Raw genomic sequence first — 15161 nt, forward strand, 5'->3', positions numbered from 1 at the left:
CAACTACAGGGATGTGCCAATTATAATGACAAATCTATGACTGTGTTCATCAAATGTCATGTGTAATATCTGTGCAAAATCTCTACCTTGTTTGGGTAGGGGATACGGTATGCTGAAATAATCCTCATAAAATTCTAGAAGAGTCACCGCAGCATCCAGTGCATAATCTGCTTGATTTATCTTGTCTGGCACAGCATAAACAGAAACCTAAAGAGAAAGACACAGAAAGGAATTCAAATATCTTAACTGGCTTCTCTCCCCACATTGTGTAGAAGACTGACATTAATGTCTTCATATTGTGGGATATGGTTGCCAATATTAAAGAAAATAATTGGGAATTCCATTTCTTGCATTAATACTGACTGTTCCTGATTAATCCCCCTTCTGAAAACAACAACAAATGCTGGATAACATATATAAAGTGTTCTTAAATGTGTTTATAAGATGGCAAATGAGAAAGAAAGATTTAGAGGCCAAAGTGAAATGACAGTTAGACCCTCTGATGTCAGGAGAGCACTGCAGCCAGCTTTAACCCTGCCGGCACTAGCCCAACACAGCTGGACTTGAGCTTTGGTTCTTATGTCATTGAAGGACTCAGGAGTTAAGAGACCAAGTCCAGGGCCTGCCCAAAGTAGAAAGTCTAACAGGACATACAATCCCTGCATAAAGCTAGTACCCAAAGGCCAGGCCTTTAATGTAAAGGTAAACTAGAAATAACTACCCTTTCTCAAGGAAACTACAAGTAAAGTGATCCCTGGACCAGTAAGTACTCCCAGACACTCTGTAAGAGCAAATACAATTTCTCTCTGGAATAATCCACTTTAGACTCAGGCAACGTAAGCTCACAAACATAATTCATAATACAAACAAGGAAACAAGATACCATAAGCAAGAGCCAGCAGAAACAACGAATCACAAAATCAGATACACAAAGAATTCAGATAAAACAATTACCAGACACAGATATATAATTGTATGCTTAATGTGTTTAAAGAAATGAAAGAATTAAAAATATTAATATAGATTAGACATTACTAAAATAATCATTTCTAAGAGATTCAGATAAGTGGCAAAACAATGGGCGGGTGTTTTTGCTGATATTTTCACCGCTGAATTAAGAATGTTCCCTTCATCCGAGTCTCAAGCGTCACCTTCAAATCCCCAGTTAAGTAAAGATACCTCCACAAGAATAAGAAATCTCAGCACTAGAGGAACACAAAGCAATTCAGCAGGGAATCCCCATCTATTCAGGCCTCAGTGAAAACCAGCACAAACACATAAGGTATCTTCAAACAAAGCATCCCTTCCTCCCCTCAGAAAAACCTGTTTGCATTCTGAGCTACGGCACACAGTTGAATAGGTTGCCCACTATGCAACAGTACCCAAATGAGGAACAAGTGTGCCTTGAAACAAGATTTTTCTCTCCAGCATTCCAGTGTACCTGGCCCAAAGCCTTTGGGTATTCCAAGCAGGTTGCTCTATCTTCCTTACCATAGCCAGAAATCCCCTGCCAGATAGTAACATTTACTTCCAAACTGCAGAAAGCCATAACCAGAAGCAACCTTAGAGACCATTGCAGGATCAAGTCCAAGTTATACCTTCCAAAGAAGTAAATACTAAGTTTCAGAGGGAATAGGGCCAAGGTCAGAGAGTCAGTGAAGTGACTGCGGTGAAGCCAGGATCACGACTCAGGCCAGGCCACACTCTCTCCACGTTGTTGTTATTAGAACCTCACTATACAAATGAGCATCCATGACAACAGGCTGGCCAACCATCCCAGTTTGCCTGAGATTGAGGAGGTTCCCAGGATGCAGGACTTCCAGGATTTTGGTATTTGGTTTTGTCTTTGTTTGTTTAGAGACATGGTTTTGCTCTGTTGCCCAGGCTGGAGTGCACAATCATACCTCATTGAAGCCTCAAACTCCTGGGCTCAAGGGATCCTCCCTAGTAGCTAGGACTAGTAGCAGGCACAAGGAACCATGCCTGGCTAATTTTTTTATTTTATTTTTTGCAGAGACAGGTTCTCACTATTTTGTCCAGGCTGGTCTCAAACCCCTGGCCTCAAGTGATTCTTCCACCTCAGCCTCCCAAAGTGTTGGGTTTATGTTGGGTTTACACGCACGAGCCACTGCGCTCAGGCAGACTTCCAGTTTTAAAACCAGTTCCAAGCAAACCAGAACAAGCTGGTCACCATATGTGACAGTCATAGGCTCACCTTGACTCCACTCTTGGTTATCTTGCTGACAGACTCAAAATCTGAAATAATGAAGGCCACCAGATAGGTGCTCATCTTCACAGTGACATCAAAATGGTCTTCTATGAGTCCTTCAGCAACAGTCACAGATTTCACCTAAAATCAGAATAATTCAAATTATCAAGTAATCCAATTATCCAATACAGTGAACATGATAAATTTCCTAATTATCAGACATAATATTAAAAGTGTATCAATCCCAGCACTTGGGGAGTCCGAGGTAGGCAGACTGCTTGAGCTCAGGAGTTTGCGACCAGCCTAAGCAACATGGTGAAACCCTATCTCTACAAAAAAAATACAAAAAGTAGTCCTGCTGGTGGTGCGTGCCTGTAGTCATAGCTACTGGGGAGGCTGAGGTGGAAGGATGGCTTGAGCCTGGGAGGTGGAGGTTGCAGTGAGCCAAGATTGAGCCACTGCACTCCTGCCTGGATGACAGAGCCAGACCCTGTCTAATGACGCTTCTATAGTTACTTTAAAAGTTATCTTTCCAATATCTAATTATAATTTAGATATTAACGTCAAACAGTTCTACTCAATTTCTTTTTTATTGAGATATAATTCATATACCATACAACTTACCATTTTAAAGTTTACAATACACTGTAAATCCACATTTGGCATATGTGGATTGATAACACAGATGAGACAAAGCAAAACTGAAATTGTGAGTTTTGCCAAGATGTGGCTGATCCACTTGTCCTTAAATACAGGTTTGAGAATTATCTGGCAATGCAATGTCGAGCTGTTGAGCATATACACAACAGGGAAAATATATAACCCTGTAGTACCTAAAAGAGCTTCTGTTCTGCTGTATAACTGAAAGTAACCTGGGCCGGACACAGTGGCTCACACCTGTAATCCCAGCACTTTGGGAGGCCGAGGCGGGTGGATCACGAGGTAAGGAGATCGAGACCATCCTGGCTAACATGGTGGAACCCCATCTCTACTAAAAATATGAAAAATTAGCCAGGCGTGGTGGCAGGCACCTGTAGTCCCAGCTACTTGGGAGGCTGAGGCAGGAGAATGGCATGAACCCGGAAGGCAGAGCTTGCAGTGAGCCGAGATCACGCCACTGCACTCCAGCCTGGATGACAGAGCGAGACTCCATCTCAAAAAAAAAAAAAAAAAAGATTTGCTTCATTTGCTTCATTGGAATCACCTTTTTAAGTGCAATCAGAGAGTAAGGGTGGGGTATGGTTGATGGAGGTACAGTCTTAGAGGTCTGCCCCTAAAGAAGAAAGTCTAACATCTCAGCAATAAAAAGCACGGAGATGGAAAAAGAACCAGCCAGAATTAGCTGGGTGAAACCATGGTCACGGGCATTTTTCCTGTAATCCAATACTTACCTCTATTGCTCTGACCTCATCTTTTTTTTTGTTTTGAGAGATAGGGTCTTGCTATGTTGCCCTGGCTGGTCTTGGACTCCTGACCTCAAGAAATCCTCTTCTTCTGCCTCCCAAAGTGTTAGGATTACAACCATAAGCCACCTCACCTGGCCCTCATCCTTCTTAATACCCATCAGCCACCAACTTCTGGTCACTATTTGGTCATTCAAACCAACTCTGCTACCCAGCCTAGGATTACTCATAAAGGATCCCAAATCATCTTTTCTTTTTAAATGCATTCTGCTTTGCCTACCTACAACAAAAATTTCCTTTTTTTTTTTTTTTTTGAGATGGAGTCTCACTCTGTCACCCAGGCTAGAGTGCAATGGCACAATCTTGGCTCACTGCAACCTCCACCTCCAGAGTTCAAGCGACTCTCCTGCCTCAGCCCCCCAAGTAGCTAAGATTACAGACATGTGCCACCACACCCAGCTAATTTTGTATTTTTGTAGAGACAGGGTTTTACCATGTTGGCCAGGCTGGTCTTGAACTCCTGACCTCAGGTTATCCACCTGCCTCAGCCTCCCAAAGTGCCGAGATTACAGTCATGAGCCACCACAGCTGGCCAAAAATTTCCATTCTCGAGTTGTGTTATTTATTAGGAAAATAACCTGATTAAATTAATTCAAATTTAAATGTGATTAATTTCTGCCCCATGCCCAAAAGCTTCAATGTTCCAATGGTATATATTTTGTTTTTCTGGTCTCCAAAAAGATCTTTTGAGACCCCATTGTTCTCCCCTCAGCTCAATATCTGCAGCCTGAGGTCAGGCTACTCGTATTAGATTTCTGTTAGTGAGAGGTATTCCCGTCCAAAGGGACAACATTGCATTAGAAGTTTTCCTATCCTCAAAAAAAAAAAGAAGTTTTCCTATCTTCACTAAGTGGATCCTGGATATCCATGGATTTAGACTGTAGCATCTTTGTGGCGCTTCCAAAGCTCCAGGCCTCCCTTCTGAAAGCCTACAAATTTCTCCACTAATCCTGTTTGGTCCTTCAGTCTCTCTCCTGTCTCCTTCCCATCCCTGGTCCTTTATTCTCCTAGAACTTTGATTTACCAATTAAAGAACTCACTTCTGTCCCAGGGAGTAATACCACAATACTGGGGGAGAGGACTATATTTTGAAAAAGCACATCCTGTATATTAAATTTATATTAGGAAAATAGCATAATTGTTTCTTGTCTTTTCATATACAAGGGTGGGAGTGGGGACAGAAGTTCTTGGCTGGTAGGAATTTGCAGAAGAGTGATTTTTACAGAGGATAGCCCTCTGGCGTGGGGTGGGAGATCCGAATCTTGTTTGAGGAAGGCATCCTTATGGTATGAAGGCAGGTAGGTATAGAGTTTTAAGGTTGAGAAGCACCACACTAGAGGTTGGTCTGTGGCTCTCGGTATCTCTCCATGTTATGATATTGCTTCCCCGGTCAGCACAGGGACAAAGCTGTTCTTCCCTCAGGACTCTAGGCAAAGCCTATTCTACTCTGACTCTGATCCCCAGTGAGTTTCTCTGAACAAAGGATGTGCTTCCAGGAGGTGTTATATACCAGCTGCAGAATGACGGCCCAGCTGATGCTTTTCTAAACTACCAGAATCAAAGGATGATGGCACTTACTGAACAGTTTTATTCATTTGGCATGGTCATCTTCTAGTCACTTTTAAAAATCAGAGGGAATGCTGTCCACATCCGCATTGAGATTGGGGAATAATAGTTTCCCTCTGGAAGCTAAGCTATCTATCATGACTTACCTTCAGCACCATAATATTTGGAAAAGATTACTTTTATTCTCTTTTTCTGTCTGCCCAATTTTGTACGTTCAGTTACAAATTATATAATGAATATTACCATATAGTATATGTAACTTGGAGAAAATAACTGTATGCTAAAAATATGGCCTTATTGACAAAGCATTACCTTTAAAATCATTTTAAAAGATCATATGAGAAAATGAGGGTGAAAGTGCTTTGTGAAGGGCACTAATATTTAAACCTGACCTGAATTTCTTATATCACTTCCCTCCTATCAGCATGTATAACCTGGAATGGCACTGTTACTGAAATCTTGCATTTTTAGGTGCAATTTTTACTTTGATTACATATAACTATGGCTTGAAACAAAAGCATAGGTTATAAATGAAAAGTTAGTAACGATCTGCCAGGCAATAAAACAAAACAGGTGACCCAATGTTGACTGTCACTGGGCTAGTGCAAGTCACAGAGAATCAGTAGATTTTCCTATAGAAAATACACAGGAGTGCAGACTCACCAATGGCATATTGGAGATGGCTAGGTGCCTTGGCTCTCTTCTAATTTTGATTGAGAAACTTGCTTTGAAGGCAGGTTCATCAAAGCAGGGAAAGGCCATTCTAGCTGCAGTGGGTTCAAATTGTGTTGATGCTAGTATCCTAAAATTAAGGCAAGTGAAATAAAAATTGAGCATGAAGCACCAGGAACTCTAAAACAGGTGTTTGCTTTTTAATTCCTAAAGTTACTATAAGACTGATGGATTTTGCTACTAAAAAATATTTCATCTGACAAAAGCTATCATAAACTAAGTTAAAAGACGAGTTACACTGGGCATGGTCATGGTGGCTCATGCCTGTAATCCTAACACATTTTTGGGAGGTTGAGGTGGGAGGATTACTTGAGCCCAGGAGTGTGAGACCTACCTGGGCAACATGGTAAAACCCCATCTCTACCAAAAATACAAAAATTAGCCAGGCATGGTGGTGCATGCCTGTAGTCCCAGCTACTTGGGAGGCAGAGGTGAGACGATGGTTTGAGCCCAGGAGGCAGAGGTTTCAGTGACCTGAGATTGCACCATTGCACTCCAGCCTGGGCGACAGAACCAGACCCTGTCTCGGGAAAAAAAAAAAAAAGTTAAAAAGAAAAAGTAAAAAACTGGGAAAATTCATTTAAGAAGTATGTGAGGAAAACTTAATAGCCTTAACAGATAGTGAGATCCTAAAAATGTGTAATCCTAAAAATGGCTCATACCTGTAATCTTGGCACTTTGAGAGGCCTAGGCGGGCGGATCACGAGGACAGGAGTTCGAGACCACCCTGGCCAACATGGTGAAACCCCATCTCTACTAAAAATACAAAAATTAGCTGGGTGTGGTGGTGCGCGTCTGTAATCCCAGCTACTCAGGAGGCTGAGGCAGGAGAATTGCTTGAACCCGGGAGGCGGAGGTTACAGTGAGCCGAGTTCGTGCCACTGCACTCCAGCCTGGGTGACAGAGCAAGACTCCGTCTCGACAAAAAAAAAAAAAAAAAAAAAAAAAAAAATCCCCAACAACCAAGGGAATCTCAGGCAAAGTCAAAGGTCATTAACAGGCAATTCATAAAAGAAGAACCTACAAATCATTAACAAACATATCAAAAGCTGCTCAACTTCCTTAATCAAAGTTACGTAAATTAAAAAGAGATCATTTATTTGGGGACCTTTTTTGCTCTAAAAAGACTGCCAATATACACTATTGGTGAGGGGTAAGAAAAAATGACAAGGTTTATCAAAAATTTATAGGCTCTTTGGCTTGCCAATTTTACTTCTAGGCATTTATTCTAAAGAAATAATTTACAAAGATGCTCATCAAAGTGTTGTTGATACTGAAAAATTGGAAACAATTTCATTTCCATTCCCGAGGGATTAAAGATATTAATGTACAACTATGTCTTTTAATAAAATCATTAAAAAGATGTCTAGTAACAGTCATTTATATAAAACATCTTCCCAACATATTAAGTTAAAAAATTTCCTTGTAAAAGAGAAAATATAAGAATTCCATTTATATAAAATAATATATATGCATATCCAGAAAGAAGTCTGGCAGAATATTCCAGTGAAATAGAAGTAGTGGTTAGTTCAGGGGGCTATGAGTGAAATAAATTTTACTTTCTTACCTTGATAAAATAATATGGAATTTGAAAAATAAATTAGTATAATCTACCAACAAATAAAATTCCATTTTAAAACTGAGCATAAAATCTCCCCCAAATAAGTCTCTTCCTTAAAAACAGAACCAAAGCAAGGTGAGAAGAGATCTCTAAAAAAGTTTTAACTGAGATAAAAGTATTTCCTCTAATATGTTGCTAGTAGGATTTGCTGAAGCCCTAACCTGTAGTATCTGCGCATGTGACCTTATTTGGACATAGGGTCTTTACAAGTATCATGGAGTGAAGAAGAGGCCACCAGGCTGGGCCCTAATCTGGTATGTCTGGTTTCCTTATAAGAAGATGGAGACTGGGACATAGGAAAATAGAATGGCCATGCGACTAACAGAGGGAGAAACTAGAATGACGCAGGTGCTAGGCATGGAGTACCAGGGATCCACGGCCACCACTAGATGCTAGGAAGATATAAGGAAGGATTCTACCCAGAGTCTAGAGGGAGCACGGGCCTGCTGACACCTTGATTTCAGACTTCTAGCCTCCAGACCTGAGAGAGAATACATTTTGTTGTTTATAGCCACCCAGTCTGTGGTACTTTGTTACAACAGCCCTAGGAAACTAATGCACAGTTCAGGAAAATTAAACATGTTTATTATGTCTCAGAAATCGAACTAAATAAACAAATAGATATTTACTCTGATAGAGCTTGGGGAAAGAAAATTGGTTAAAATAGAATTTTAAAATGAGATTTAAAAAGCAAGGGAAAAAGCCATTTTTAACACTATAAAGAAGATGCAAAAGCAAAACTGAAGAAAAAGTTCAACAACAAAGGGAATTTTAAAAGACAATCAATCTGAAATAATGAATTTAGCATGGGCAGCACTTGCAGTTTAAAAGAAAAAGAGAAAAAAAAATACCTCAGTTCCCCTTCCTTGGTTCTGTAGGTGCTTTTGTAAAATCCGTGGAAAGTCTCCGAAAGATTGCCAGCATAGTGAATGACAACTGTGTACGGGAGCCCGACAAGGAGGGGCTCGGGAGCCAGCAGTGCAATTTGCTCCTGAGGGGGGTGTTCCAGGACCTGCAGGGGTTCTTCTGATAGCCTCTCTCCAGCTCCCTTCCTGAGGGTGGCCCTAGATATCTGCAGGTGGTGACTATGCAGGATGATGGTGCTGGTGGGCTGACTGGCTGTGATTTCTACTTTCGTGGTTCCCCAGAAGGTCAGCGTGGTAAGGTTTGCATGGATCAAGAGATCATAATGAACTGGGATGACGTACTCAGGAAGTCGTATTTTATTCCAAGGAAATGGTGTCCCATCACTACGTTTTGGAGATGCTTCAGTGCTCTGACACCATGAAGGAGTGGACACAGTTAAGAGAGCCAACAGTGAGGAAAGTAGAAATGACATGGTTGCAAGGGACCATTTGAGGGGCAGAAACACCATCTTCTTGCTCTACCTACCTAGCGGCACAAATGTACAAAAGCAAAAATATATGTCATTAAAATGTTATTGACACAGCATAATTTCAGAATGTATCCACCCAGCATTCACAGAAATAGGCATAAACTTCCAAAAGTACTAGGTCTTTTCCTGAAAGTAAAAGGACCTTCCCTATGTTATGGTTTCATATAAGAAAGATGTTTACAGTTAGCAACAATCATTAACACGTACTAGAAAGCATCATTTGATGTTCAAAGTTTAAATTAACTCTACCTGTCAGGGTTCTTGGTTGAAAGCAACCGAACAAGCTCTGGCTGATATAGGCAGAAAAGGAATCATTAGGGGATCCTGAGTGGCTCACTACACGGGTCACAGAGTTGCAGGACATTTGGGAAACCAGGCTCATGAAAGAAGCAAAACCAGAACCATATCAGAGGAACATCTGATCAAGCACCACTCCCCACTGACACTGGACCTTGGAGAAAGCCACCGTAGTACCCTGGAAATCAAATGCTGACACAGTGGCAGCCACCACTAGAACGAGGTCTCCACTTCCCCTGTAAGTATACGTAATGGTAACCTTTAATAACATCAGTGTCTTCCTCAAATTGTCATGCCAAAGTTAATTACCTATTTATTTAGCCAGGAAGAGCTTAAAGAGCTTAATTTTCCCAGTAGTTTGTGGCAAACGTTATCAATCACCTGGATTGATTTTAAAGACATAAAAGCAATGTGAATTTTAGGCCAGGCATGGTGGCTCACGCCTGTAATCCCAGCACTTTGGGAGGATGAGGTGGGCAGACCACAAGGTCAACAGATTGAGACCATCCTGGCCAACATGGCGAAATCCCGTCTCTACTAAAAATACAAAAATTAGCTGGGTGTGGTGGTGCGCACCTGTAGTCCTAATTACTTGGGAGGCTGAGGCAGGAGAATCGCTTGAACCTGAGAGGTAGAGTTGCAGTGAGCTGAGATTGCGCCACTGCACTCCAGCCTGGCAACAGAGCAAGACTCTGTCTTTAAAAAAAAAAAAAAAAAAAAAAAAAGGCAATGTGAATTTTAAGGGAGTTGGCAAACCATGCCCCAAGCATCAAACATAAGTTTTTATTTCTTTTATACAAACGCACCTTTCTAATGGGTGTTTGCCAAGAGGGGCCCATACCAGGTGAATGCAAGTGATTGGCCCAAACTCCTCGTGTTCCAGTTGGGAAAAGTAGCAAGCTTACAATGTGGATCCCTCAAAGTGTTCACAGTACATGGAATTCTCCCTCTCTGAGATGTCAAGTTTCCTAACTCTGGCTGCATATTAATGTAACCTGGGAAGCTTTTAAAATTTTCGATGCCTGGGTCCTTATTGACAACAATTAAACTGGAACCTATGGTGATAAGATCGGGGTATGGTTTTACGGATTGTTTAATTTCTGGTTTTTGGGTTTTTAAAAAAAAAAAACTGTCCAGAGATTTTACTGAGAAGCCAAGGTTGAAAAGCTCATCCTTGCCAAATCCTGGCTTTCCCCCTTCAACTCTATGTGATAGGATACTAATTCAAGGCAATGGCTGAAGTGCCTTCCCTAACCCCTGACTTCCTTGCTCCCTTCCCAAATGCACAGCTCAAGGGAATTCCCTTCTCCTCACCTCTGGAGCAATCTGGAGGCTAAACAGAAAGGATACCTACACATTAGAGAGAGTCTTGGAAATCTCATAATCCCAGTTCAAAAGGCACCACCCAGGTGAGACAGGAAGTGTGAACAGGGAGAACATTTTTTTGCCCTTGAAGTTGGGGAACTAGAGAGTAAATGGAACTTGTGTTTTGCTTTCCATATGGAATTACTGGCAGCAACAGCTTAATGAGCATTGCCCCTGCCCCAAGATGGGATCCAGAGGACTCTGTGAAGGTGGCAGGTTCAAGCATGTAAGGACTCTGAAAGTCCCCGAGACCTCTCCAACAGCCCCAGAGAAAATCTAGAAATTCCAACTCGTTATGAGCTGACAGAAAGGCTGATGTGCTGCGGAAGGAGTTGGTACCGGGACCTTGGATCAGAGGCTTTGCGGGGTTGGGTCCATGAGGGGTCCAAAGAGAAACAGTTATGTCTCAACGAGGATGCAGTGCATGAGTGGGGCTTGGTAAAAACTCCATGTAGTGAATAAAGGGCTTCACTAATAAATTCTCTTATTAATCCCAAACTGTAGGCTACATCCAAGATTCTGTGATCATGTTCGTGTGTTTGGCTCTTCCCCTGAAAAATTAGCTCTTGTTTGGCTTTGCTTCCAATAGTAAGTGTTCCAGTTTGAAACATGGCATTTCATGGTTCTGGCTGGTCTCCTAGGGTCTGGTTTTACTAACAATTTTCTGAAAAGGATGCAGTTAAAAAAAAAGAAAGCTCTCAAAAACAGTAGTCTACTCAATATAAGCAGCTCTTCCCAAGAGAAGTACAATTCTCTTTGAAGTTACACTCCACTAACACTTAAAGGAATAGAAGCCAAGGAGGAAAAAGAACTAATATTTACTAAGCTCCTCCAAAGTGCCAGGCACTTTACACATGCTCACTCTCTCTAACAGCCTATTATTCTCATTCAAGGTGGGGTAACTGAAGCAAAGAACCATTCATGTAACTTTGCTAAGTTCACACAACTTGTTGGAATGCAATCCACATCTGTGTGAGTATAAACTCCCTGCTTTTTCAGCTTCACCAAGATCCCTCTTTTTTTTTTTTCTGAGACGGAGTCTCGCTCTGTCTCCCAGGCTGGAGTGCAGTGGCCCGATCTTGGCTCACTGCAACCTCTGCCTCCCTTCCTTTTATTGGGGCACTATAGTATATGAAATAGATCATCAAGAAGTAATTGAGGTTCTTCCAGAATTTCCTGAACAATGAAATTAACAAGCACTGTTGGTAAATAATAAAAATGCTGGATTAATTTGAAAAAAAAAAAAGTACTAGAATGTTTCTATTCAGGCCGCACCTGAAAATGTGCTACTTATACTAATTAAAAATCCTCAGGCAAGAGACAACTGTGCCCAATTTTCAAGTTTTTTGTTTTGTTTTGTTAATTGTTGACCACGTCCTGAGTTCAGAGCGAATCCTCTGGGTGTTTAATAGGAAACAGATAATTTCTTTCTGAACCTAGCCTACACAAAGAAATCCAAAAGCGTGAGGAAGTGTGTGCTCTCCCCCTTCCCCTCATGGAATTAACTTTGTAGGACCACCTGGCCAGTGAGGCACCCAGATAGGAAACTTAATTTGCGTCAACAGAGGTGCTTTATCTGAATAAAACCCAGCCAGAGCCAGAGCGAAGGGGAGAGAGAGAATTGCTGACCAGAAGAACAGGAGAAGCAGGGAGGGAAGTGACCTTAAGAACACACACGGCCCGCGCATCCCACCCCACCAGAGTCTTTAACCCAAAGCCTCTGGGTTTCTCTAGCAGCTATGGGCAGGTGCCCTCCTCAGCCCGAGCCAGCTGCCCGCCCCACCCCGCCTTTTGGCCTCGCGCGGGCGTCGGTGGCCTGCAGGATTGGCAGGCATCCAGGCGCCAGGCGGAGCGCTGAGGGAGGCTCCCGCCGGCGGAACAGCGGGGAGACCCGCGAAGCAGGCGCACCGGCCACGCGCCCAGAGGGACAGGGACAGGGACCGGCAGGGGTGGGCCCGCCGCCAACCCGCCGGGCACCCTGCGGACTCGGGCCTAGCCAGCGACTCCCCCCGCCCTTCCCGCGCCCTGTCTCGCGCCCCGTCGCCTTCCTCCCGCGCCCCGTCTCCCTCCTCCCGTGCCCCAGGCCCTCAGCCCCCCACTCGACGGGCGCAGGGAAGGGGCGGGTACCGCGCTCTCCTCCCGGCCCGCAGTCCCCTACCCGCGGCTCGAGCGCGCTGTACCTGGGGTTCTGGGGCCGCGCTCACCCTTGCGCCGCCGCCACCACCACTGCAGCCGGCCTAGCTGCCCCAGGACCGAAAGTGAAAGTGGAGCCCGGGGAGCGGCAGGCTGGCGCGGAGCGGCGCTTCGGCCCGAGCCCTAGCGGCAGGCGGGGAAGCCCCTGGCTAAGGCGGGAGCTGGGGAAAGGGTAAACGGGAGTGGGGCCGAGCGAGGGAGGCCGCAGCTCCCAGGAAGGGAATTGGTAAATGAGCGCTGCACGCCGGGGAAGCTGCGAGGTTGCGATGCGGGGGATCAGGCGTAGGAAGTGCACGCCTTTCTGAACGCGGATCCTTGTGTGTGTGTGTGTGTGTGTGTGTGTGTATCCTTTGTGTGTGTGTGTGTGTTGAGATGCTTTTTGTTTTTGCCTTTTTTTTTTTTTTTTTTCGCTGTTTAGCGTTGCGAGGGTTAGGGGCATGCAGGAAAGGGCAGGTGCTCAAGTTGGGGACTGAAGCCAGGCAGGCGCTGACAAGTCCACCAAGCCTAGACGCGTTCGACGCCCATTGGACTCGCTGGGTGTCCGTCATCTCGCCACTGCCAGTGGGCTGAGAGCTCTTGGACCGCCTCAGAAAGAAACATGAACCCAGTACTCTGTTGTGGCAAAGTGCCCCACCTTCTGGGGCTTTGGTAGAGAATGACTACAGTGGGAGATGCTGTAGAGGAGGAAGGTGGGTTAGAGGTGGCCCCCAGGACTTTCCTGCACTACCAAGGGCCACTGTACCCCAAGGATTAGCTGCTTCCCGCATCAACACGTTCCCTCTGATTTTTCAAAGTAAATGACCATTTCTTCACTCCCCTTAGAACAATTAAAGCTGAATAAAATGGCCAAAAAGACCATCTTTAAACAGTTGAGGCTAAATGAGGTAACAAGTCAAGAAAACACAAACATTAAAACACCAAATGCTACAAGTTTATTACCGAAAAGGGGTCCCGATCCAGACCCCAAGAGAGGGTTCCTGGATTTTGCGCAAGAAAGAATTTGAGGGGAGTCCATGGATTAAAGTGAAAGCAAGTAATTAAGAAACTAAAGGAATAAAAGAATGGCTACTCATAGGCAGAGCACCCCCAAGGGCTGTTGGTTGTCCATTTTTAGGGTTATTTCTTGATTATATGCTAAACGGGGGAAATTATTCATGCCTCCCCTTTTTAGACCATATAGGGTAGCTTCCCGACCTTGCAATGGCATTTGTAAACTGTCATGGAGCTGGTGAGACCGTAGCAGTGACGACCAGAGGACACTCTCATTACCATCCTGGTTTTGGTGGGTTTTGGCCAGCTTCCTTACTGCAGCCTGTTTTATCAGCAAGGTCTTTATGACCTGTATCTTGTGCCTACCTTCTATCTCATTCTGTGACTTAGAATGTCTAACCTCCTGGGAGTGTAGCCCAGTAGGTCTCAGCCTTATTTTACCCAGCTCCTATTCAAGATGGAGTTGCTCTGGTTCAAACATCTCTGATAATTTGGTGAGTGGACCATGGTCCTAGTGGGAACAGGACCCTTTTCATGCGGTTCTCAGACTTCATTCTCCCACTTCTTTATTGGCCTTCTTCCCTTTGAGAACTGGGGATTCCAAGTCACTGCAACAGTATTTCTCTTTTTTTTTCAATATTATGTTTCCTTTTTAAAAATATAATGTTTCATACTGCCTATTCTCTCTAGTCAAGGACATTTTATAATATAAAGATTAACACCCTGTTCCAAGACTCAACTACGGTGGGATCCAGGGAAGTTTTTTTCACTAAAATTCAACAAGAAATGAGGACTTTGAGATCTGGTAATTTCTGCATGTTCAGAATTTGACAGGAGGTAGCAATGGATAGCGTGTAGCCTCCAAGACCTCCAGACATCTCGGAGTGCTCCCAGTTTACTCAAGATGAGACCTCTTTGTCCAGTAAATGTATGCATTTCTTTGCTTTTATATTTATATTTTTGAATATGATGGTTTTCCTTTGGCTTCTAGTAAAGTTTTTTTGTTTTTGTTTTTGTTTTTTGTTTGTGTGTCTTTTTTAATACATATTGAAAGTCCAGCTGGCAGAACTGAATGCACCCAACAGGCTGGAGGTTAATACAGAAGACAGCTGAGGAGACAAACAGGGCAATGCCCTGAATGGATGTGGGCAGAAAGGAGCTGAAGTGTAGGCAAGGAGAGAGCTGACACCACCACCCGCTCCACGCCGTTTCCCCAAAAGCTCACCCTGACTCAGACTTTAGCCTGTCGCCCTGGCCGTGATTTCGTCTTTAGAGTTGAAGTGCACTACAAAGAGCGATAAGTCAGAGGATTTGGCAGCATTCACTTCT

General features: G+C 43.6%; 1 protein-coding gene across 1 annotated transcript in view; it reads right to left on the minus strand.

The window, feature by feature from the left end:
* ERAP1 (endoplasmic reticulum aminopeptidase 1) overlaps positions 1-12965 on the minus strand; it is a 33422-nt gene extending 20457 nt beyond the window's left edge. Inside the window, 5 exon segments of the mRNA XM_034960261.3 lie at positions 87-207; positions 2216-2350; positions 5902-6040; positions 8443-8983; positions 12830-12965. Coding sequence (XP_034816152.2) covers positions 87-207; positions 2216-2350; positions 5902-6040; positions 8443-8966 — 919 coding nt within the window. The 5' untranslated portion in view covers positions 8967-8983; positions 12830-12965.
* Between the last annotated feature and the right edge of the window lie 2196 nt (positions 12966-15161).

This window comes from Pan paniscus, chromosome 4 (assembly GCF_029289425.2).
Source record: "Pan paniscus chromosome 4, NHGRI_mPanPan1-v2.0_pri, whole genome shotgun sequence".
In the NCBI taxonomy this organism is placed as follows: domain Eukaryota; kingdom Metazoa; phylum Chordata; class Mammalia; order Primates; family Hominidae; genus Pan; species Pan paniscus.